Below are 25,421 nucleotides of genomic sequence, written 5' to 3'. Positions count from 1 at the left end.
ATGAACGCTTCAACATCAGCAACGTCACCATCATTTAATGCTGTGGATAAGTGGTAGTGATAATCCTACTATTTTAAGACTTCTTTCATTGCTACTACAACAGGTCAGTAAAGTGTTTGTCCAAACTGTTAATCATGGCGAACATGGCCCTGAGAAACCGAGTAGTTGACCTGGATGGTGGTTCAGTTTAAGAGATAGTGATCTCGACCTTCCCAGTGCACAAATAGAGAGTTTTTCAGAACAAGAAATTGAAAGTAGCTTACCGACACCGATAGAGAGAGAAGCAGACACGATAGAATTGGTAACAGAAAGTAAGAAAGAACAGACAATTAGTACAAATAACACTGAAACTAACATGGCTCAAATTTTACGAGAAATGTTAGCACAGGTAAAAAGCTATATGCTTAGCGCTATTATTATTATTATTATTATTATTATTATTTATTATTGACTGCAAATGGGTTTATACCCGGTGGCAGTGGCCTACAATAAGATACAAAACAATAAGACACAGCAAAACAATGAGACACAACAGAACAATGAGATACTTCAACACAATGAGACAGAACAAAACAATAAAAAAAGGACACAACAAAAACAATAAGACACAACAAAACAATGAGATACATCAACACAATGAGACAGAACAAAACAATAAAAAAGGACACAACAAAAAAACAATAAGACACAACAAAACAATGAGATACATCAACACAATAAAAAAAGGACACAACAAAAACAATAAGACACAACAAAACAATGAGATACATCAACACAATGAGACAGAACAAAACAATAAAAAAGGACACAACAAAAACAATAAGACACAACAAAACAACATATCCCACTCAAAATCAACCAACTCTTATATTACAAAACCATCTAACCTAAAGTACTTAACTTAAAAATTAATACCACCTAGACATAAGACAATAACCGTAATGAATTACAAACGTCATGAACTGATGCACTCACTCAACAATACAATGAGACACAAGAATACAACATACCACACTCAAAATAAAACAACTGACACACAATACAAAACACACATCCACTAATTAATCACTATACTTACAGTAGGATAAAAAATAAAAAGTCCTCCCTCAGTACATGAAAATTTTATCCCAAAGAACTACAGCCCTTCATCACTTGGAGAATAAGACATTTCCCTTATCACCATCTAATCCCCTCTTAATAACCCCTTGCTTGTAAATACTTTTCTGACCCTCTTTCTAAAGGCGCCTAATTTACAGGGGAAAGACTCTAGCACGCCTAGAGGTAATTGGTTCCAGCTTCTTATGGTCCTATTTACAAAGGAATATTTGCCTACATCCGTTCTTTGTTTCCTAGTCCTAATTTTCCGAGTATGATCGTCCCTGCACAGGTAGCATGGCTTTAGTAATCTATCCTCTATCGTTTTCCAAGCCCGGCCCCCCGTGTATGCTTTGAAAAGGGCGCACATTCGGGCTATCAATCTACGCTGTGCCAATGTTTCCCAACCAGATTCATTCGTGAAATTTGCAAATTTGGCCGCACCCGATTTAGGGCTCTTACCTGCCCTTCCCTGTAAGGGTCCCAACACACAGCTCCATATTCAAGTATCGGTCTCACTAGCGACGTATAAGCTAAACGTTTTTATTGTTATTTCCCTTTTTAGTATACGCATTACGAAATGGAGAGCCTTCCATGTTTTAATTAGTGTATAATTTACATGATCTGCCCAGCTGAGATCGCTGCGAATAAGTATTCCTAAGTACTTTAAGCTATTTGCCTCTGGAATTAATTGATCCCCAAAAAAGTACCTCAGCCTATCCTTCACCCTAGCTCTATTGAAGCTGACTGCTTTACTTTTACCTGGATTTATCTTCATTTCATTTTCTACCGCCCATTCCCATAATCTATTCAAATCTGTCTGTAACTTATCAATGTCACTACTATCCATTATTTTCCTGTATATTATACAATCATCAGCGAAAAGCCGTATATTTGAATCAATGTTTTTCCAAATATCATTAACATAAGCTAGGAATAGTAAGGGACCTAATACGCTCCCTTGCGGCACTCCTGACGTTACCCTGACTTCATGAGATAGTTTCCCGTCCACTCTAACTCTTTGCCAACGTCCTAAGAGAAATTCCTTTAGCCATACCACTACCCTCAAGTCCATACCGGTTGCAGCAATTTTTGTAATCAGCCTATCGTGTGGGACTTAATCGAATGCCTTTGAGAAATCTATTATAAGCGCATCAGTCCTGATTCCCTCGTCCAATGAATCAGCAACATCCTGACAAACCGTGACTACTTGACTTTCGCATGAGTACCCAGGTCTAAACCCATGTTGACCCTCATATAACCACTCACTCCTTTCCCAGACTTGCCTTAGATAACCTGCTATAACGTGCTCCATTTGCTTGCAAACCACTGAGGTTAAACTGACCGGTCTATAGTTCCCAACTACCGATCGATCTCCCCCTTTATAAATAGGAACCACTATAGCCTTCTTTCAGTGCCCTGGGATAGAATTGTTGTTCATCGTTACCTCCAGCAGTCTCGCGAGGTATGGAATCATTGCTTCCCCACCTAACTTTAAAATTTCCCCGGGGATGCCATCTGGTCCGACGGATTTATTTCTCGCGATTGCTGATATCCGTTTCCTTATGATATTGATACTAATGGTAAACGTTTTATCTGAATCTGTTGATTGGATTAGCTGGTTATTTAGCGGATTTTTTCGATCGCAACTGAATACCGACGCATAATAAGCGTTTAGGGAGTTGGCCTTTTCTGTTTGATCTGCGATGAGGTTTCCTTTAACGCCCTTGATTGCAGGAATAGTTTCTCTATTACCTTTACGTCTTTTAACATATTTGTAAAACTCTGTCCAGCTTCTACCTTCGCTTTGCAAGACGGAAGTTAAGAATGTCTCTTGAGCCTTCTTTTTTACTATCAGTAACTCCTTGGATAACCGTTTCAACTCCGCTTGGTACTGCCGTCCAGATTTTCTCTTATTATACACCCTCCTCACCTTTACCTTCAGACGTTTCACTTCCTTGGTATAGTATTCCGGATCCGGATTTTTACTCAGGATTTTTTGAGGTACAAAACGATCGATACCCTCGAAGACTATATCCTTAAAACTTTCCCATATCTCTTCCACGCTACTACCATTTCCAGCCCATAATTTAAACTTTTCCCGAAGAAAGTTTTGTAATCCTAAAACATTTGTTTTATGGAACATGGGGACTAATCTTTCTACCTGCGGTTCACAGCTTTTTTCTTCCCATTCCACTTCTAATAAGTCAGGAAACGAGAAATTGTCATCGAAATTTGAGGAAGAAGGGGTAAAATTTTCACATGCTATTAAGTTCTTTAAAGAAGAAACGAGACGGGAGATTAAGGAAATCAGAAAATATAGGCAGAAGTTATCAAAGGAAGTGAATGATAGATTGGGTGAACATGCAGAAAATACTAAGCAAGTTCCGACTCCGATTCCATCATATAAAATTTTACTCCTCATTTCCGGATATGAACCCCTTTTCTTTTCTCCCCTTTGGTCTTTTATGTATCCCTGTTTTCTCATTGTTCGTTATAACTGGACTTTTGCGAATAGGTACATTTCTTTAAAAGAGGTATTTTTTATTGTGCGAAGAGATTCGAGTTTTTTGTTGGTGTACTTGCGCATAATAGGTTTATATCCTTAAAGTGATGCGTTAATATTACTCAATGTATTTGATGACGACATCCGAGAGATGCATATTTTTGAGTGTTCAGTTATGTGACTTTTCATGTATTGCTGTGAGTTCTGTCTTTAGTATGTGGCGCCAGTGTGTTAACAACAGTAATCTGTTATGTTACTTTTGTGGTTATTTCACTGTCAGTTCTTCAAAGAATAATAACTCCTGACATAAAGAAGTTTAATGAAATACGTTTTGGGCGCAAATTCGGTGACCAGGATAAGAGTTAGACTTGTTGTTCAACGTGTCTGGTGGTTCTTAGTGCCTGGCTTGTTGGAAAACGACATGCTATGATATTTGTTGCACGCATGGTACCATATTGCTGGTTTCGTTTAACCGATTTTTCGGAACACACATCTAAAAATAAACTCTTTATAGAATACGCAAATATATCATCAATTTTTGAGGCCGATATCACGCTGTGAGGTGTTGCACCTCACATACAAGCGTCATGGAAGCCTTTAGGTTGAAGCGGACCTGGGTTCGAGTGACAGAAAATTGGCATAGGAAGAAGAGGATCGTTTCACAGAACACGTAATACTAAATCAAGAAAATAAATGTAATAACCTACCCAGAATTAAATTATTTTATACGAGACTTAATTACTAGAGGATCCCTTGACTTACAGTCGGCTGAGATTTTATCTTAACGGTTCTGCTATGTTCCAATTTTAGGCTACCATTGGACCAGGAAAGTAAGACAGAACTATTTATTTATAATTTTTCAGATTGTTGTCTGATATACCACAGTCAATATAAACGTTCCGCCTCTAGATACATAACTATGCTTTGTGGCAGTATAATTTCTCATTTAAGAAGACTAAAAATTGGAAACTATTATTATTATTATGAATTGTTTAATTGGTCCACAAGCAGCCAAAAACTTCAGGCGTGTTGCCGTCATAACTCGGATGCTTGCAGGCCGGATGAAACTGTAGTCACGGCTCGAACCACGAGATAGGCGGCTACAGTGAGTTGGGGTCGTGCGCACGTAGTAGTCGGAGCGACTCAAGAAGCACGGCCTTTTGCATCCGGCTGGGTAGTGCTTCAGCGTTACGCTGGCATGCCGGAATGAACTTGATGTTAGCCAGCAGTGACGACTTGACTCCTCCAAGAACTCCAATTATAAGGACGATTAATTTGACAGTGAATCCTGGGTACAGCTGTCTTAGCTCAAACACAAGGTCTTGATACTTGGTCCGTTTTTCAGCCTCCTTCACAACTATGTTGGTTTCAGCCGGGGCCGAAAACTCGATGACATACATGGTGCATCCAGAGGTATCGATGAGAACGATGTCAGGTTTAGTGGCTGTTAACTGCCTGGTAGTGGGGAACGAATAGTTCCAATAAATTTTACATTTGTCGTTCTCAACGACGGACTCAATGTCCCCAGGAGCGTACGGCAAAACGGGTGTCTTATCTATGCCGTAAAAGTGTCTCAGGTGATAGTAGAGTATACGTAAAGCAGCGTTATGTCGATGAATGTAGGCGCAGCTGGCATAATGTTTACATGCCGACAAAATATGCATCAACGTCTCTGGTTGCATTCGGCATGCCCTGCAGACAGTATCCGCTACCCCCACACCCATCACCATTCGGCGGTACACAAGTGTGTTTACAACACCATCTTGGTACGCTAAGATGAAACCCTCGGTTTCAGACTTTAGTCCAGCCGACCGTAGAAAGGCGAACGTCAGGTCTTTTGACAAGCCCATTTTTTCTACATTTTTGAAGAAGGCCCCATGCATGGGTTTATCTGCATGTTGCTTGAGCAACAAAGTTTGCTCGGCCTTCTTAACAGTGCCCTTGAATTGATCTGACGTCAGTGTCAAGAGGGGCAACTGTCTTCGCTGTCCAACTGAGCTGGTGTCGAAGTCAAATCCGAGGTCATTTGCTGCTCTCTTTGCCGCCTGAAATATAAACGCCCCTACACCCGCAGACTCATGCGAACATACGAATGTCAAAAGGGGGTCAGAGCTATTAATGATGGAATGAGCTGTGCCCAGAACTATCCTGTTGTGAAGATTCTCCAGACCCAAGAGACCTCTACCGCCAAGATGACGCGGGAGGTATATGCGTTGGACAGAAGATTTAGGGTGAACACTTCGGTGCATGGTCATCATTTTTCTGGTGGCCCTGTCCAGGTTTTTCAACTCGTTTTATTATTATTATTATTATTATTATTATTATTATTATTAAGGTCTTAAGACTCACCCTAAGCATTTTTTGGAAATACGTTTCAGATTTCAAAAGGAAAGATAGTTCCTTTATTCAGATAAAAATTGGTGATCGGTTTGTCAGTGACCCCAAACACATTGCTGATGAATTTGCTACCCATTTTGAATCAATTTTTAACACTTCTTTTCGGTCTGTTAGTCCTACCAATATTGTTACTTCAGATTTTTTGCCCATCGCTTCTATTTCTCCTACTGAAGTTAGCAAGGCGATCAAGCGCCTCAGACCTCCAAAGTGTGTGGGGTTAGATGGAATTCCTTCGTTAGTAATTAAGGGTTGTTCTGATATTTTTACTCCCTTATTAACCTATATTTTTAATTTAAGTCTAAATAGTGCCACCTTTCCGTCCCTGTGGAAACAAACTGCTGTTGTTCCCGTGTTTAAAAAAGGTAACAGTTCCATTGTTAGTAATTATAGACCATATTTCTATTCTTAATAACTTTTCTAAAATATTTGAATTTATTGTTTATGATCATTTGCAAAAAAAAATTAAGTACAGATTAAATCCCTCACAGCATGGTTTTCGTAAATTTAATTCCACAGTAACAAATTTGGTTACTTACCTTAATTCCGTTTTACCTTTAGTTAGTACTCAAGGACAAACAGATTCAATATACTTTGATCTTACTAAAGCTTTTGACTTAGTTCCTCATAATATTCTTCTTGGGAAACTTAGAAACTTTGGACTATCACCCAGTTATGTTGATTGGTTCCATAGTTATCTTTCTGACAGGCAATCCTTTGTTCGTGTATCAGGAATGCTTTCTTATCCTTATCGTGTTAAGTGTGGAGTGCCTCAGGGTTCCACCCTAGGCCCCTTACTTTTTAATATATTTATTAATGATATTTGCGACTCCATACATAACTCACAGTGCCTTTTATTTGCTGATGATTTAAAGATATATCGGAGTATTAGCGATGTTGATAACTGCAAACTGTTACAGGATGATATTCATTCATTGCAAAATTGGTGTCTCGTGAATGGGATGCAACTTAATTTAAGTAAAACTACTGTTATATCATTCACCCGGAAGACAAACAGTATTTATTTTAATTACAAATTGTGTAACAATCTGGTGGCACGTTCTTATTGTGTTAAAGATCTCGGTGTCCTATTGGATTGTAAGCTTTATTTCCATCAGCACATTAACTATATATATTCACAAAGCTTAAAAATGCTTGGCTTGATTCGGTATATTACTTCTTCCTTCTCCACTGTTGATAGCCTATTGGTTTTGTACAGTACTTTAGTTCGTTCCAAAACTGAGTATGCATCCGTTGTTTGGAACTCTGTTACTAATACTGATTCCTTTAAATTGGAAAGGATTCAAAGGAAATTTGTGGCTCTATGTTACACTAGATTCTTTAATGGCGTTTGTGTCTATAATTATGACGATATATTAGTTAGATTAAACTTCTTATCGTTACATTTAAGGAGGAGGTTTTTGGATGCGCTTTTCCTCATTAATGTTTTTAAAGGCAAAATTATTTGCCCATCTGTTTTTGATACAGTTAGTCTCTGCATACCCACTAGGTCTATCAGAGACTACTCTACCTTTACTGGTCAACGTAATTTTAAGGCCAGTCCCTTTGCCAGGTGTGTTTCTGCTGCCAATGCAGTCTGTAGGAGTATTGACATCTTTAACAAAGATCGTATTTTGCTTACTGATGTCAGTCAGCTTTTTAAACAATAATCATCGTTTTTTTTGTTTATTCATTTCCTGTGCTGACTGTATTTTATCTTATTTTGTGGTATTAATTTTATAAGTTCGTTCTGTTTTGTTTTATTTAGTATTTTTAATTGAATTATTTACTTAGGTATATTTAGTTTATTACTGATTATTATTTTGTAAAAAATTAACATTGACATTTATATATTTAGTTTATTGTTTGTTTGTTTTTGTATTGTAATGTTTGTATTGTTAGTGCTTGGCTGTTATTGGCCTTTTTGGCTGTTGTTAAGCACTTTAATAAATGAATGAATTGAATTATTATTATTAATATGGTACATTTATATATTTACTTTCATTTGTTTGATTTTATATTTGTAATGTTTTACTTTTATTATTATAGAAATGAATGTTATTATTGTATTATATTTCATCCTGTACTGTTGTTCAGTGCTTGACTGTTATTCGCCTTATCTGGCTGTTGTCAAGCACTTAAATAAATGAATTGAATTGAATTATTGTGGAATGTTTTAATATAACGTATTAGCAATGACTTTGCAACGTAACACACACTGAACTGCATAACGCAGCCTTGGGAAGATGCAGCTGACTCACTTTTCTTGTGAAACGCCAGTGTAGCTGATGCAAAATATAAATCTGGTTATATAACCCTGAAACAGATTTAATCGTCCTACATGCTGTACACGCGGCCTGCGCTGTCCTGTGTACAGGTAGAGAGGCCTTGCTTCGGGCTGATCACTCGTCCAAGGAGTTCTACCAAATGTCTTATAGATCAAAGCCAACGAAAGTTGGGACCCGCAGATGCTCAGACACTGAAGAACGGGTCGCCTAAGTAAGTACAAGTAAGTACATGCTTTAGATTTCGTCAGTGTGCGGGATCCCACATCAAATGTAATCCAAATTAGTACAGAGGTTCTCGAGTTGGAACGAATGGATAGAGACACGACCAGCTTATAATGAGTTATCGCTACATACTTCGTTCAAAGAGCGTATGACAAAATTAATCAAACTCCTAAATATTAAAAAATTGACTTACTTGTCATAAACCCTGCATACTGCCGGATTTTTGTTGCCAGATTCGCAATAATTGACTCAAAATCTATAAAAGCATAGGATATCATTCAGGAAGGGAAAAATGTTAAAATTCTTTGCCCAGTGACATTAAAATAATGACTGAAGGAAGATATGATTGGATATGTAGCAGGTGTAGGGGAGATATGTATACAAAATTTTAGTCAAAAGGCCTGAAGGGAATAGACCACTGGGGTTACCTAGCCAAAATGGGGAGGGGAGTACGCCCGAACACCTGCACTGATCTTCTTATGAGCTAGCTATCGGTCAGCAGAATCATGAGATCTTTTCATGGGATACTGGGATGCATTTAACGTGACACATTCTTGGAAAAGTTACTTATAAAAGGACTTTATTGAAATCTTTAGTAATACACAGTGGCACTGAAATGCGACTGCTCGTGACCAGAAATTGACCGTTCGTGACTCCAATAGTTTATGGCGTGGGGTGGAGCGAACCAAAACACCTCCAACGGAAATCTCCACTAGGCTGAGTAGCCAGCCCATTGTTCTTTGTAAAATTCAAGTTTCTAAACTGACTTCCTTCAAAAAATGTCTGGCTACAGGGGCGATAATAGATGGAATTAATTTTGCAGTGAAGTATCCGGGTATTTTTCTAATGTTTGTAGACTACTGATTTTGTTTTCACAGTAGCTTTTATTTACAAACGTCAGTTCCCGCAGTTTTACAAGTGTTCGTTCCGTTGCCGAACGGCAAACTTGTGTCTAAAAAGTGACTGTGGCGACAACATGATGAGTGTACGAACAATAAAACGGTTTCTCGAGATACACAATACGTGACTGTGAACTGAATTCGGATGGTTCATAATAGAACCGATGTCGGGCCCTTGACGATACGGTGATGGGTCTTCGGGATATGTAAGAGGTGGATACACTGTCCGTTTCTCAAAAAGTATTCTACGTCGCGGAGTAAATAAGTTTGTTATGTTTATCTGTTTTTCAGTTTATTTAATGGTCTTAAATCTTTGTTTTATATGCACTCTACCAATAATGTTACGACTAAATCCTACCAAGAAAATACATCACTGTCGTGTCTAGGATAAATATTTCTTACTTAACTGACTTATCTCGTTCATGGGAATGCTGTATAATAATGTATACCTATGGAGTACCTTTATTTCTTTTTTGAAATCAAGGTAGATGGGCAAAATTATGCAGTGGTATAAGCAACTATATTTACACAAAAAGTTGGCCGTTGATGCAGAAGAATGAACATCTGAAATTACCTCGAAATAAATTGTAGATCTAAGAACTAGACATCTGGAAATTTGTATAGAGGCATAAACTAATTTTAAGAAGGGTTAACAAGGAAGAACTAACTTGGTAAAAATGAGAATGCTGATCTCGTTGGAGATGCACAAAGTATTTCGAAATGATGAAATTTTCTTAGCTGTTAAACGTATATACGTTGTTACTCAGATTGAAATGCAGCTGAACAATTAGTCAGGGCCGTATTTAGGCACAGGCACATGAGGCACCAGCCTGGGGCCCAGCAGATATAGAGGACCCCCAATAAAGTTATTTTTGACAAGAATTAAAAAAAAAAACACGAATTTTACTACGTAAAAATTACAATGATAAATATCAGGGTCATGCAAAGGTGCTTGAGGCCCGGGTGCAAGAAGAAATCGGGGCCCCCATACTTATTTGAAATAAGAAAATATTAACCGCGCCACAATGAGTGAACCAAGTCGGGAGACCGGGCCACGCCAAATTTTTCCTTTCATTTTATTATGTGCAGGTTTCTGTATTTATGCGGCAACCAATGACAAAATTACGTTATTATTTCTAATTAAAAATATTAAACATTTTGTGCTTTATCGATCGGAGCCCCCTAGATTTGGGGCCCTGTTGCGCCGCACTCAGCGCACCCCCTATTTGCACAGCCCTGATAAAGATAAAAAATAATTGTTTTTTCCTGATTATATTCATACATGCAAGGTTCTTTGACTCTGGAGTCTTTAAAGGGAGCCCGCAAGAGCTTATCGCCTCGGGCCCGGAGAAGTGTAAGTACGGTCCTGCAATTAGTATTCGAATGCCATATAGACCGTACATTATGAAAGATTTTATATTTAAATTTTTAATCTTATATTAGTATATAATGTTAAGGTTGTGAATTTGCTTCTACTTCGTACCTCACAGAACTAAACATTTTTCTCGGTTCTCTATTTCTAAGCACCTTCATTTTATGTTCGCCATTAGGGCGAGACAACAAGTAAATGTCACATCAATATAAAATAAGAATTATTGCTTTGAACATGTTTAACAACATTTTAAAGAGTAAATGATTTTGTTAATATTGCAAAGTGAATTGAGACAGTGAAATATTAAGGCAACGCTGATTAAGGTGCGTGCTGTCTAAGATCATAATTTAGAAACTTGCTGGGATACTTGATTTTCGGCTTCCTTGGTCTTCTGATATTGAACACCTTGTAATGGGTTGAATTCAAGTAATTGAAAAACACAGCGTGCAAAATTTATTCACAATCTCAAAACTTACTTCCATTCCGAAGATTCCGGATTATTATATTAGTGAAAGGAGCAGAGAAAGAGATAATAATAGCAGATGGAACATCTAGTTGTCTTTTTATTGTCTATCGACCATTCACCGTATTTATTTATTTAACAAAACTTAAGATATTTATTCAGTGTCATCGAATATATCCTTGTATGGAACCTTCTTGGCGGCTTCCGAAAAAATCTCCTGTAGTATATTGCCTATGGCGTCATACATGATCGGCCCAGTTTCCTTCAGGACGAGGTTCCAGTTTTCGTTAATGAAGTTGTTCATGTTCTCCCCTGAAAGAGGGAGACATACCATTAGTCTCTGAGAGTTTTGCACAACTTCTCAGCTTACGTAATAATTTCTTTGGAACTACATAATTTTTTAGATCTCCCAGCAGGTTTTAAAGAACTGCATTTCTCAGCTCAAACAGTATGTAACGAAACTGCACAAGTCTTCAGCTTACCTATTAGTTCGTCTAGGATTGATAAGGTTCCAAATTTACCTAGCAATTTGTTTTGCTCTGCATAAGTAGTCAACTCGTTTAGTAGTTAGTTAAGAATTTTACAAATTCTCGTCTCACCTGGAAATTTGTTTTAAACTCCACATGATTCCAGCTACCCTAGAACTTTGTTCCAACTGCACAATTTTCAGCTTACCTAATATTTCTGTTTTCGAAATTACATCACAGCTAATCCTGTAATTTGTTTACAACTGCAAAAAATTCTCAGTTCGCACGTAGAACTAAAAATTTCCACACTCACCTAATAACTTGTTTCCGTTGAATAAGTTATCTAGTTGAATTTTGAAATCCTGAGGTTCCATCAACAACTTGAAGTCCTTGAGTACTAGGTACACTTCTCCGTTATCCAGCTTAGTTAAGTTGTAACTGGTCGTATACTTCATATCGCAGTCATCTGGAAGAAAATGAAGGCAACTGCGATGTTATCTCAGCGACACAAGTTTTTCTTGAAAAGCTACTAAATATTTCGCTGATCATAAAGAATTTGTTTTTAAAAATGAATTCTGTCGCCCTCGGTGGACTAGAGGTTAATGTGTTAGCCACCGGACCAAAGGTTCGCGGGTTTTTACGGGTGATAAAAACCCGTAGCACAACTTTCTTCTTAGGGGAAGTAAAGTTGTCGGTTCCACGTCGTAGATTTACGGCATGTAAAAGAACTTTACGAACATGAACGATATGTTTCGCTAGCAAAATTACCAGGCAGTTCTCATACATGTCTCTTCTGATTCTCTACTAGATGGCCTTCGCAGACATATCAGGATTGAGCAGAAATTGTGCAGAGGCAGTGGGCTTGTCACTCACTACTCAAAATGCACTTCAAGACTAATAGGACAAGTTCCGGAATGGGCCAATGGTCCAATCCTTCGAGCTTAAATGAATGAACGAATGAAAAATAAATTCGCTGCATTGAATCTTTTCCTGGATGGCTATGTTCACTTCTGAAGATCGTAACCAAATATCCCTAGAATTAATTCGGGTGTCCGTAAGGTTTTGCAGCCAGGATTTTCTTCTGACATCGGCGCTTCTTAAAGACTGTATTTACGCCTTTATGCCATAACAAACGGACAAGAATTCTAAGAGACAAGTAAACCTTCCTTAATTTCTATCTCTGAGGTACAAATATTTTTAAAATGCTTTTTCAAAATTGTGTATTATGTACGAGGTCTGACAACCGACTGAAGTTTTTATGCGATAGGTGGCTACACTGCTGAACTGATGCATGTATGATAAATCTACTACATGGTTCTGAAAGCATTAATTCGAACAAAACCAGTTTGATTTATGGTTGTAGTAAGTGTTTTTGGCTGAGTGTTTCATTACGTCTAGTAAACGAAAAAAAATATTATTATATATTTAAACATTACTTCTAAATAATAGGTACAGAGACATTGAGGTGCCAACATTCAGTTCGCTTGTGAATAAGTGTCTTGCCTAAATGGAAACCGAATGTATATTACCGTGTCTACAGAAATACATCACCGGTCCTTATAACAACATGAATGCCACCATTTTAAGATCTTTGTTAATACTATCTTTCCACCCACGTCAAGGTCTCACGAGTTGACTTTCTCCTCAAGCTTTACAACCAACATTTTGCACTACTGATCTTTCCTATGCGTGCTACATGTTTAACCTACTGAAATCACTTTGTCGAAAAATATCCACGTCCGATGCCATGGGGGGGGGGGGGGATTTCGTAATGTGGTTTAAAACAAGTTGTCAACCACTTCCCAACCCCTAAGTTGAAGGACCAGTTTACACGAAGCATTGGTATGAACACAACCCAAGGGAAGTTGAGACAAGCCGGGATAACCAAATTACTATTTTGTGGAACTAACAAGTCAAAGCAGATAGAACCATTCCAAATATCAAACCAGATATTACAATCCGAAATAAAAATATAACTTGTCTGCTAATTGATATAGCAATACCAACTGACAGGAATGTAATTAAGAAGGAAGGGGAGAAGATCTTGAAATACAAGGACCTTCACATAGAAATACAGAGAATGTGGAAAGTGAAAGTACAAGTAATCCCAATAATTACAAGAGCAACTGGAACATCCTTCAAGTCACTTAGAACATATTTTTGGCCAACTTCCGGGCAAACACAACATTAGGGAACTTCTGAAAACTGCCAATTTAGGATCTTCATATATCATTCGAAAGACGCTGTAGTAAAATATATAGTTATCTCTCACAATAAAACTATATAATACATGTAACACATTAAAAAAAATGTATTTCGGAATTAGCTGCTGCACTATTTACTTCAGGGGCAAGGTTTTTCTCGGGTACATAAAACTAAATACCCTATAAAGTGGTGAATAGATGGAATAATGTTAATAATAAACATACTTATAAATTTTCCTTGTCTAAGTTACGGAACGACCACTTACAAAAAGAAACCTTCATAGTCCCCTCGCCGGCTAACGGGAGTGACATCAGCTTACCACTCACATTATACCTGCCAACCAAAGTTATATTTTTCATTTGACCTCCGATAACGATTTCTTTCTTGTCGAAATCAAAACTGTGAACAGAGAGAAAAACAAAATAACAATTACTGTGGATCTTGCATAGAACTGAATCTGCGCAGTATTTTTCCCTCGTATCAAATAAAGTGTAGTTTATTTCTAGACAACAAGAGGGTTTAATCTCAACATAATGCAGTACATGAGGTATGAATTATTAATTAACATTTATGCTAATTGGTTTCAATTTATATTACTAAGTTGACCTTTATAAGTTCTCAGTTATATTTATGAGTCCGTATTAAAATACAGCCGGCTTTCGAGAATTAAGTTATTTTCGAGTTTAAAGGCGCTTGTTACTTTTATGCATGATAAAGTCAGTGGTTTAATCCCAATATTTTAGAAATTGGAATTGTGTGAAGACATTTGATTCCACTGACAAGGTTTAAAAGTAGGATTTGATGTTTCAACGGCGGTGAGTCCAAAGATGGCTGTGTCCTGGGTTGTAGCGCCATGTAGTGTGGTAGAAGTTTACCAGCGTTTCCGAGGTCCTTGCTACCTCCATCATCAGTGTGATGTGGAGGCAACACCTCTGAAATGTTGGTAAACTTCTACCACACTACATGGCGCTACAACGCAGGAGACAGACATCTTAAGATTGAAATGGTGTACTCCTCGGAATACAACAAAGTACCAAAGGTGTTCTTTGCGCCACACATTCCCCAGAGTTTTCTTCTCCAATGCAAAACTTATAATAACAATAATTAATAAAACAAATTTTTATCGTCTTAATTTATAGAAGTGGTACATTTATAAGCTCATACACGCTCGTCCATGCAAGTGCAGTAATTAATTTTAGGGAGTTCAACAATTCACTTCCTTCAACAGAATAGGCCTCCTCATTTAATGCCAGGCCTTGTTAGGTGTGTCCTTTGTCATCATGTTTTGACGCGTCCTCAGGTTGCGCATGAAGGAGAAGGCCTCCATACATGAAGGGCAGCTGCAAATGTGTTGAATAAGCAGTCGCGGACAACCGGCAGTGGGTGATCCTCAAGTTTGCTGGTTGGGCGTGGGGCTAACAACCCAAGATACACAGACTTATTTGCTCTATACGGTGTAAGGAGAAAATGCCACAGCAGTGAAAGGAATCTTTTATTATACCAGTTCATAAGAAAGGTGATAAGACTGATTGTAATAATTATCGAAGAATCTCCCTCTTATCACCTACCCACAAAATTTAATCATTCTTCTGGCCAGGCTGACTCCATATGCCAATGAAATTTTTGGGAATCGTCAGTGTGGGTTTCGTCGTAATAGATCTACAACTGATCAAACTTTCTACACTCGCCAGATACTGGAGACAAAAATTGGAGTACAATGGAACAGTCCATCAACTCTTTATAGACTTCAAATAAGTCTATGACTCAGTTAAAAAAGAAGCTTGTTTCAACATTTTTGTTGAATTCGGTATACCTAAGAACCAGTTACGCTAATTAAAACGTGTTTAAGTGAAACATACAGCAAAATTCGTGTAGGTAAACATCTGCCCAATACATTTCCTATTCAGAATGACCTGAAAGAGAGAGATGCTCTGTCGTCACTGCTTTTAAATTTTGCCCTAGAATTTGTTATCAGTAAAGTCCTAGAAAATCAGTGCTGTTTCGAATTGCGTTTATTTTATGCTGATGATGTTAATCTGCTGAGCGATGATATAAATACTATAAAAGCGAACATTGAAACATTCTTAAGGTTTAGTAGGGATATTGGTATAGAAATGAGTGCAGAAATGACAAGTATATGATTATGTCTCGGTATCAGAATTCGGGACAGATCCAGAATATAAGGATAGCTAATGAATTGTTCGAAAATGTGACAAAATTTAAGTACTTGGGGAAGACACTAACAAGTCAGAATGACATTTATGACCAAATTAAAAGCAGATTAAATTCAAGGAATGCTTGCTATTATTCAGTCAGAAATCTATTGTCTTATGTAAAATGACAAAAGTCAAAATACACAAAAGTGTAATTTTGCCAGTTGTGCTGTATTGTGAAATCTGATCTCTCACTTTGAGGGAGGAACATAGATTGAGGATCTGTGAGAACAGAGTGTTGAGAAAGATATTTGGACCCAAAATGTAGGCAGACGGATTACGTAGAAAAGTGCATAACGATGAGCTTCACGGCCTGTACTCCTCACCTGATAGTGTTACGGTGAAAGAATCGAGGAGGATAAAAAGGGCAGGACATGCGGCATGCATGGGTAAGGGGAGAGGGGTTTATAAGGTGTTATTTGGGAGGAGACCGCTGGGAAGTTTAACGTTAGATGGATTATAGGGAGACAGATATCATGGAGAGAAAGATGCAGCTAGCTCAGGGTAGAGAGAGAAGGAGGGCTTTTATGAACGCGATGATGAACCTTTCCGTCTCATAAAGAACGTGGGCTATTCTTTGACGCGAGAATATACAATCGACTTTTCAAAGGCTACGCTGCACCTTGGAGTGAGTGTGATCAAATGCCAGTACGAGCATGTCATAAACACAACTATCAAATAGTTCATGTGATTATCGATAGATGGCAGCACGTATACTTTAAATGAGCATGGGTAATAGCGTCGTGGCTGAGCATCGTCCTCCCATGTCATGAATTTGAGCATCAATAACGTCTGTATCATCTATTAAAGGACGTTTTGTGGTACGAATTTGGACCAGTGTTTGATGACCCGAGCTTCATTCCAAAGTTTATCGGAATCCTTTCGTCTGTTCTCGAGTAAAGATATGGTAGAAAGTTTAGTTACTATGACCACAGACAGATGGCAACACGACCTCAGCTGACGCGACAGACACAGATGGCAGCATAATCGATAGTCGGGGGCAAATCCGAGTTGAGGCCTATTGGACATAATCCAGTGAGCATAAGTGCTTGGGCAAGCATGCTGGGGAAAGGGTGAAAATTACAAGGGTAGCCATGCTTTGGAGGCAGTTCTGGGGTGGTGGAAGACTAAGACTAAATGTAAGTGAGAAAGGACTGGGAAGTAGAGTCCCACTGCTGCGAACTCTGGGGTGGCGGGAGGTTCATTAACGTTTTTAGGGAGGAAGCTCCTGGGATTGCTTTGTTCCTTCGTTCGCCCTGGTGATTGCCTTATTCCCAGAGGGCCACATCGATGGGGGCTAGCCAAACGACTCGACAGATAGTTATGAATGGATCATACGTTGTGTCAGATTTGGATTTTTCACAGCGGTGAGTATGATTATTCTTATTGGTTGTGACGTCATGTAGACTCGTAGGTAGATTTAATCGTTTCGGAGAAACATTCTGCCTCCAGCTTCAGCCCTGAAGATGGAGACAGTATTTTTCTTCGAAACGTTGGTATTTACCTACGCATCTACGCGGCGTCACTTCTCAGGTCCCATCCTGTGCCTTTCGCTCGATAAAAGGTAAAGAACGCTAAATAAAACCACTAACAGTTGGCTTGCTGGCCATGCGGAGAATACCTATACAAATCGCACATCACCTTATGCTTGTCAAACGTGCATCCTTTGCTCCAGTCAGGGATACATCCCATAGTGAGGATTCCAAATGTCCACCGCTCATCCTTATTCGTTTTATAATAAGTGGCTCCAGTGGCGGGATGCTGTATTTCCTTTCACCTGAAATTTACAGCATAAAAGACAACAAACTGTAAGTCGATATGACAGTGTACACGGAACAAATGTATTCTATAAAAGTCCCCCTTACCCTCCAAGTGCATACCAAAATATTAGGGCCTCTGACGAGAGCGACGCTTTCTGTTTCATCCTAGTGCTTTGACACTTTTACTGCTTATTGCTGCCATCCGGAGAAACTACTTTCACATCCTTCCAGTTGACATAATCCGGAAGGCCAATATACAGAATGTCCTAATAAGATGTATATGCGTTATAATACGAAATATTAATAAACTTATGTGTAAACATACTTTTGAGACACTCTGTATTCTATGTTTCACAGCAGCAGAAACACTCGCCTCCGTTCAATATCAACATTCTGTGTATCACGATCTAGATTAAGTAATTGATTCTGCAGCAGTGACCTCCGAACATTCAACAATGTTAATAAAGAAAAAGGCGTCTTTCTACGCGAAGCACCCATCTCCCATCCTCATATACAATCTCCGTTTTCAGACTACGTTAATATTGTGTAAGACTTGAGGTTCTCACAGCGGTGAGTATGAAGATTTCTGTCTTCTGGGTTATTGCCCTGATGACGGAGGCAGTATGACCTCTGAAACGTTGGTTAACATCGACCAGACTACACAGCGCAATAACCCAGAAGACAGAAATCTACGTTAATATTATGTTCCGTGTCCTCAATCGTGTAAGTACAGCAGACCTTCAAGCACCGCGGTGGATACGTATCTCTAAAGCTACGCATTCCATCATTCCGCGTAGGACGAACTCAATAAAGTATGGAATTAATGACGATGCGGGGCCTCGGCCGTGGAAGGTCAAAGTAAACAAAAACAAACGAACAAACATAAATATACTGTAATGATGTTTATGTGAACAAACTGTAGTATCATCTGTAAAGAAAGTATTAAAATAAAATATTAAGGAAATGTTTAGCCAACTGTTGCTCTGCTCTTACCACCGCGCAACTTATCTAGAATCTTTGTTCTCTCATCTAGTGTCATGACGTTACAACATTTATTTGCGTGTAATTAAATATTCCGCGGTCAGAAAATTATATTTCGAATTTATTCAACACTATTTAGTATTTAAAAGAATACGCCAGGTTCAAGTCTCAGCCCCGAGACCAAACATCCTGACTGAGGTATTCTGTGATTATCACCATCCCTCCAGGTAAATGCCAGGGCAGTACCTTAAATTAGGCCACCACCACTTCCTTCCACACTCGTTCCAGTTCATCATTCACTGTTATTCTCTCATTCGCTTTTATACGCACCCTCTGTCGTGCTGAATGCAAGGTTAAATAAACTGCTAATGCAAATACATTTATAATCGAATCCGAGTTGTATGAGGGTTCCGTAAACAGGATTTCCGTGTCTGCATCGTAGCTACTTTGCCGTTTGTTGAACTCTACAAAACACAAAGGTGTTCATTGTGCAACACATTATCATAAATATGTAACCTACCTAATATTAATTTATTTCTAATAGATTACTAAGTGTTCTGTTCTAAGAAAAATGATTTATGCCACTTTTCCACTGAAAACAACTACTGGTAAATTTGCTACAGAAATTGTTCCACACGCAGGACAAGTTTACAAGTAAATGCTCATGCTCCTAAATAAGACAATTTTTAGGAATACGGCTAATGCAGGATATATGGCCACTTCGCTGATATATTAATACCTCCACAGATTTTCAAAAGAAATCAACAGCATTAGATCACAAACTTCAACCACATTGTGTTTAGTAAGACAGGCAGTCGCCAAATGTTCGGCGCCGAGTGTTTATTTATAGTATACTTAACGACGCTTTTTCAGTAGCTCAGACTGTATGAGATGAATAGTAATTTGGAAAGGATGTATAATAAATTATTATTGGCCTAATTTAACTTGCTAGCTCTGCATTGTATGGAGGGACTGAGAAAAACCACGGAAATCCGGAATTGCCTGTCTCCTGGCCGAGACTTGAACCTGAGATTTACCGAGTATAAAGGAGGAGTGTTAACCACTCAACCTAGACATTCGGTGGTATTACGTGTTATCAGATGCAATTTTAATAGCAGGTGAACAAAGGAGACAACATGAATCTCACTTTCAGAACATAGTTTAATGTGTCATTAATGTTCATAAACAGTAATGTATTAAATTATTTAGAGCTGCATTAAAGGAATATACGAGTGTGTACCTGAATTTTATGTCACTAGAGCAGAGCGCTCCTTTCGGAGCTCCTGGGGGGGGGGGTCAAGATTTTAAAATCTTGTGTAAGAAACTAAAGCAACCCCCCATTCGGGGGGGTTAAAACACTTGACCAACCCCCCAAAAGGGGGGGTTGGTCAAGTGTTTAAAACGCAACCAACATTAAAATCTTGAGTAAGACACTAAACTAACCCCCTTTTCGGCATTGTTGTGTTGGTATACCCAACAATGCCGAGTAAACAAATTTTTGTTTGATGTCGTGTGTTCTATTATAACCAACCAATTTGTAGCCAACCAATTTGATTGTTGTGTTATATTATAACCAACCAATTTGAAGCCATTTGTTTACTCGCCATTGTTTGATGACGTGTGGTCTATTATAACCAACCAATTTGTAGCCATTTGTTTACTCGTCATTGTTGTGTTCTATTATAACCAACCAATTTGATTGTTGAGTTCTATTATAATATATAATATTGTTGGTACAACAATGCCGAGTAAACAAATGTAACGTAACATTGTTTGGTGACGTCATTTTTTGACGTAAATACGTCTATATGGAAGGGTCAGTGTCATTCCGCAAAAAAGTGTAACGAAAAAGTGTTACGAAAAAGTGTAACGAAAAAGTGTAGGAAAGATGTGTAAGATGGTTACCTAGGAAATATCAACAATTTGTAAATATGGACTGACAACAATGGTCAGCTTGTGTGCGTTGTTATGTTACCTAGGAAACGTCATCTGTTTACTCGGCATTGTTGTATTACATTACTGCTGTCAACAATACGCTTTCGTTATTGCGGAAAGAGCTGAGCTGTGAATCGTTTGTAGAAGAAGTGCGTCGTAGAGTAGATAATTTTGTGCTGGTAAAAACATTTTACAATATCACAAGTACTTATCTTATATAAGAATTATTAAGAAATCTATTGTTGCGTTAATTTGTTGCGTCATACTATTTACAAGATGGTTGACATTGAAGCTAAAAGACTCCATAACGCAGGATATATGAGACAGTACAGAAAACGTGAAAAAATAGAAGTATTAAGTAATGAACTCCAGAGCGTATGGTCAATGGTGAAAAAGTTTTAATTGTAACCCTGTATATTTGTAACCACAAACCTATTGATGATTGTAAGAGACTTACTTTGAGTCATTTGAGAAATTATACAAAGATGTTTTCAGTTATGGACACAGAATGCCGATAATATTGACAGGAGATTTTAACATTGTTTTAAAGAAGGGGGAATATCAAAGCTTTCTCACATTTATGGAGAAAACGTTTGGCTTAATGTTGATGTCAAATCCTCAGCGTAGTACTACTAGATCAAAATCTTGTATAGATATGGTGTTTGCACGAAATGTTGATACTCTAAAATGTACAAATTTTTTAACATATTTCACCTACCACAGACCAATTTTAAGCGTAACTAATTCAGGTTAAATAAGCAATGTCTTACTCAAATTTTACTCAATTGTAAAGCATGTATAAAGGAAATATTTAGAATAAAGCCACTATATAAACGCCTTACCGTATAGACGTATTTACGTCAAATTCTCCGGAACCGTGGTTCCACTGTCACTTTTTGAATACAAATAGGTTGACGACGACGACAAATCACGAATTTTTATAAAACAGTAAAACCCCTCTAGTTGGACACCCCTATATCCTGGACACCCCTCTATATTGGACACTTTTAATTGGAACCGGCGAATATACTATAATTTTACATGTCCACAACACCCTATATCTTGGACACCCCTCTATCCTGAAACTTGGTCACCCCTTTTGTTGTAAGTTGGACAGGTTCATGCACTTAGCTTCAGTGCTTTTATGGGAAACATTTACAGTTAGTATTTTGTTGTTTTGAATTTCTGACTGATAAATGCCTTCTACCTGAGGATTATTAGCTTATGGTTGAAGATGTGAGACTTTGAACACATCACTGGTATGCAGTGAAAGTGTATAGTTATTCTTTTGTTGAACCCTTCAGTACGTATTGCTGGTACAGTTTTAACTTTGCCAGTACAGTACAACCCCACTATAAAGCGGGTCGCGAGGGACAGTGGTAAACCCGCGTTATTACGGGAGTGCATCAGAAAAATCGGTACAAGTACAGTACAGTATTGATAGACTTTCGCCATTTCAGAGTATACATACTTATTTGACTATGTTACGATTGATTTTTATGGAAAAAGTAATAAATAATTAATTTGGCTTGCATTTTAATATAATTTTGAGTTCTGTGTGAAGGATAATTGATGAACTTTTTTTCTTTTTGCTGCACAATGGGGGACATGAGGTACCCGCGTTATATCTGGAACCGCGGTATAGCGAACCGCGTTATAGAGGGGTTGTACTGTACTGTGCTTGTAACTGAGTTAAACAGTGTTAACATAAATTGCAGTGGTTAGATTATGTAAGTAAATAGATTACATTGTCGGTAAACGTAAAGTATTGGTGCCCTTCCCTCTCAGCTTATCCATGCAAGTTTAATTTAGTGAAAACAAAATTTGCAAAAATTTATTTTAATCTTTTGATTTTTCTTATCAATAATTTCCTTTTTGGGAAGGGCTCCATAATACTCTACAATTACCACATTGTCATTACACCACAATTTGAAAGGATGATTTTCCCCTTTCCCTCTATCCTGGACACCTCTGTAAGTTGGACACATTATCGTGGAACCGCAAGTGTCCAAGTTAGAGAGGTTTTACTGTATAAGATTATTTGTTAGATGTACTTTAGATACAGACAAAAACAAAATATGCCATGTGCAGGTTATATAGCCAAACTTGCCTCAAAACAAAATCGATTCGAAAGATATTGCCTTCTTGCGAGTATAACATACGAATATATGATTTCTTATAAAAAATTTGCGGTATACCTGAAGCCTTCTGGCAACACACCGGTTTCAGAATCTTGGTCTAGACACAACTACCAGGTCTATACTGAAGCGAGTGAACAAGTCTGAAGTGTTTTGGTAACTTAAAATTATCGCAAGTGAAACAAAATTACATTCCGAAATCAGATAATTTATTTGAAAGACATGCATTCAGGTAGGTAAGTAATTAAAAGAAACTTGCATTTACTTTTGATGCTAGTTTCAGAAATTAATGTGAGAACACTGCTGGAACTTGGAAACACCAACCTTTGATGAGATGTGGCAAAGCATATTTGGCGCTCTCCAGGGCACACGTGTTGAAATTATGGTCCTTAATGGAGCATTTCTTTACGTAGTTAGCTGAAATGAACCAATATTATCTGTACTGTCATAAGATGCACGGAGTATACACTGATGACTTCATCCATTCAAAACAAAACAAAATTAAAATTAAAACGGGAACCCTGCAGAATTAAGAAAGTTGTTAATGAAAGCGTGAAGTGATTGGAAAGAAAACATATTGATAAACTGGTATTAGACTAGCTGGTCAATAAATCCTAAACCATTTGTGGAAAATAAAGCTCTATTGAAGTATTTATAAGAACCCGTCATTGATATACATCATTAACAACTTGAATCCATTCTTTCTTTAAGATACACTTTAATAGCACCTTTATCTACTCGTAGATCTCCCAGTTGGTAACTAATTACAAATTACAAGTCTAGACACTGCCTTGTATAGAGAAAGTGCCCTCAAGGGAGCAAATGTTTTTGTTAAAACATGTTATATACAGTAACGAAATGCACAGCTGAAGCTGGAGGTAAAAAAGTCTGCGATATTCCGTATGTGCTCTCAAATAGAAAAAGCGTCCGTCCATAAAGGTATGACTAGAAATAAAACATCGATATGTCGTCATTGACAGAAATAAGGCGTTTTAATATTAAAAAAATGCAAAGTCGAAATATAGATACGTAAAACATCAAACTGAAAGAGAAACGATAAATACACAAATGGGAAAATATTCCTTATTTGCTTTTTAATTAATCAGAGTGGGTTAATGTAAACATACAAATAGCTTCAATGCCTCATGAACCACCAAGTTACTATTTTACTTTCAACGAAACAGTTACCGTAAAAGTATATTTTAATGGGTCCTAACGATGGCGTGTTATTCTAGAGATTACTAAATACTTGGGCTTTTTCCATCGTCCACTTACTTACACCACTAGGCCAGTGACCAGTGACCGAGGTTATCTGTTTCTAACGGACGCAACTAAGCAGGACCCCGTTCCTTTTCACCTGTGGACGGAAATAGATCCAGTATCCGAAACGTTGTGTTCCGTTGAATACCAGATAATAGACAAAGTCCAGGAATTTAGTAATCACGAGTTACCGTAAAAGTTTAATTTTTATGAAGACCTATTAATTCGTTCTTTTATGATCATGGCGCTGGTATCGGTAATACCTCACAATTTTATGCGTCCGCCGTAACAGCGAAGTATAGGGTTTGGCCATCTTAAAACCAGATCAGGACATGAAAGAAGAACGAGAGTAAGGTGGTATCACAAGCTTCCGTTTTTCCTTAAGAGAGGAACGGAAGCTAAAACGCTATGTGAAGTGATAAAATTTTGTTCTTAAAAAAACTCTTTAATTTTTGAGTGCCATGACTTTAATAACGATTCATGGTGTTGATTAGAGTAGCGTAGCCTTTTGTTTGTGATGTACATTGTTATGTTCTGTTTCCTATCGTATTTAATCGCAGCAGTTTGAAAAAAAATCAGAAAATATTAAGGTAAAGTAGGCCATTATTACCTTCTACTGAAATCTTACTTTCTTAATTGATACCTGATTTAATAATTACATCACATTCGATGTTTTATGTCGTCTACGTTTGAAACAGAACCGCTAGATAACCCAGGGACGAACAAGAAATGAATTATTGTTTGTGTAAAATTACAAAATATGTTGAGAGGAAAAGCCGCGTCAACTGGTTACCGCAGTAAACAAACGTTTCGGGAACCAACCCTGATGATGGGGACAGAGGTGGGTCCCGAAACGTTGGTTTACTATGGTAACCAGTTGTCGCGGCTGATTTCCCGAAAAGATTTTATTGATTGTACTCGCCGCGAAAGTCTCAAATCTTATATGTTGAGAGGGTTTGGTAGTCCTCGCTCAACTGTCAAGATGGAGGATTATCTGCCGGCTGTTATACGAGTTCAGAATCATTGCGTTTTTGGTAGAGGAGTGTGTATGAAGGACTTACGTAATTTGAGAGCCGTGGCGCTGGCAAGTACGAGAAGGAAGAGGAGCGTATTCATGGCGACCGAAATGCACGTGCCACTGTCTTGTTAAAACTGAATTAAGAAATGCCCCGTACGTCTTTAAATATGGAACGTGGAGTTATTAGTCGTTCGCTCAGACATGA

General features: G+C 37.9%; 1 protein-coding gene and 1 long non-coding RNA gene across 2 annotated transcripts; both read right to left on the bottom strand.

The window, feature by feature from the left end:
- Positions 1-11,321: 11,321 nt before the first annotated feature.
- On the bottom strand, positions 11,322-25,420 carry LOC110840160 (protein takeout-like). Its single transcript, XM_087346027.1, has 6 exons — positions 25,260-25,420; positions 23,263-23,355; positions 17,766-17,901; positions 14,177-14,310; positions 12,020-12,172; positions 11,322-11,551 (listed from the first exon to the last, which is right to left on the bottom strand). The coding sequence occupies exons 1-6, from the start codon at positions 25,312-25,314 to the stop codon at positions 11,394-11,396; spliced, it is 729 nt and encodes a 242-aa protein (XP_087202153.1). The 5' UTR covers positions 25,315-25,420; the 3' UTR covers positions 11,322-11,393.
- On the bottom strand, positions 18,772-23,251 carry LOC110832447 (uncharacterized). The gene is made up of 2 exons (XR_002543922.2): positions 19,605-23,251; positions 18,772-19,329 (listed from the first exon to the last, which is right to left on the bottom strand). It is a non-coding gene; the product is annotated as an uncharacterized LOC110832447 (long non-coding RNA).
- Position 25,421: the final 1 nt, after the last annotated feature.

Source organism: Zootermopsis nevadensis, unplaced genomic scaffold, assembly GCF_977971745.1.
Source record: "Zootermopsis nevadensis isolate Lab colony 2312 unplaced genomic scaffold, Znev_1.0 Znev_ptg000010l, whole genome shotgun sequence".
In the NCBI taxonomy this organism is placed as follows: Eukaryota; Metazoa; Arthropoda; class Insecta; order Blattodea; family Termopsidae; genus Zootermopsis; species Zootermopsis nevadensis.
Note: the sequence above shows the minus strand (reverse complement) of the source record. Positions and strands in the feature narration are given on the sequence as shown.

Bases quoted from the DNA above. Each gene is read 5' to 3' on its own strand.
- LOC110840160 (XM_087346027.1), bottom strand. From the start codon at position 25,314: ATGAATACGCTCCTCTTCCTTCTCGTACTTGCCAGCGCCACGGCTCTC. The intron at 12,173-14,176 runs GTAAGTGGTCGT...ATTTTCTTCCAG, and splicing joins GACTATGAAGGTTTCTTTTT to ATGACTGCGATATGAAGTAT. The intron at 11,552-12,019 runs GTGAGTGTGGAA...TCCCTCTTTCAG, and splicing joins CAACGGAAACAAGTTATTAG to GGGAGAACATGAACAACTTC.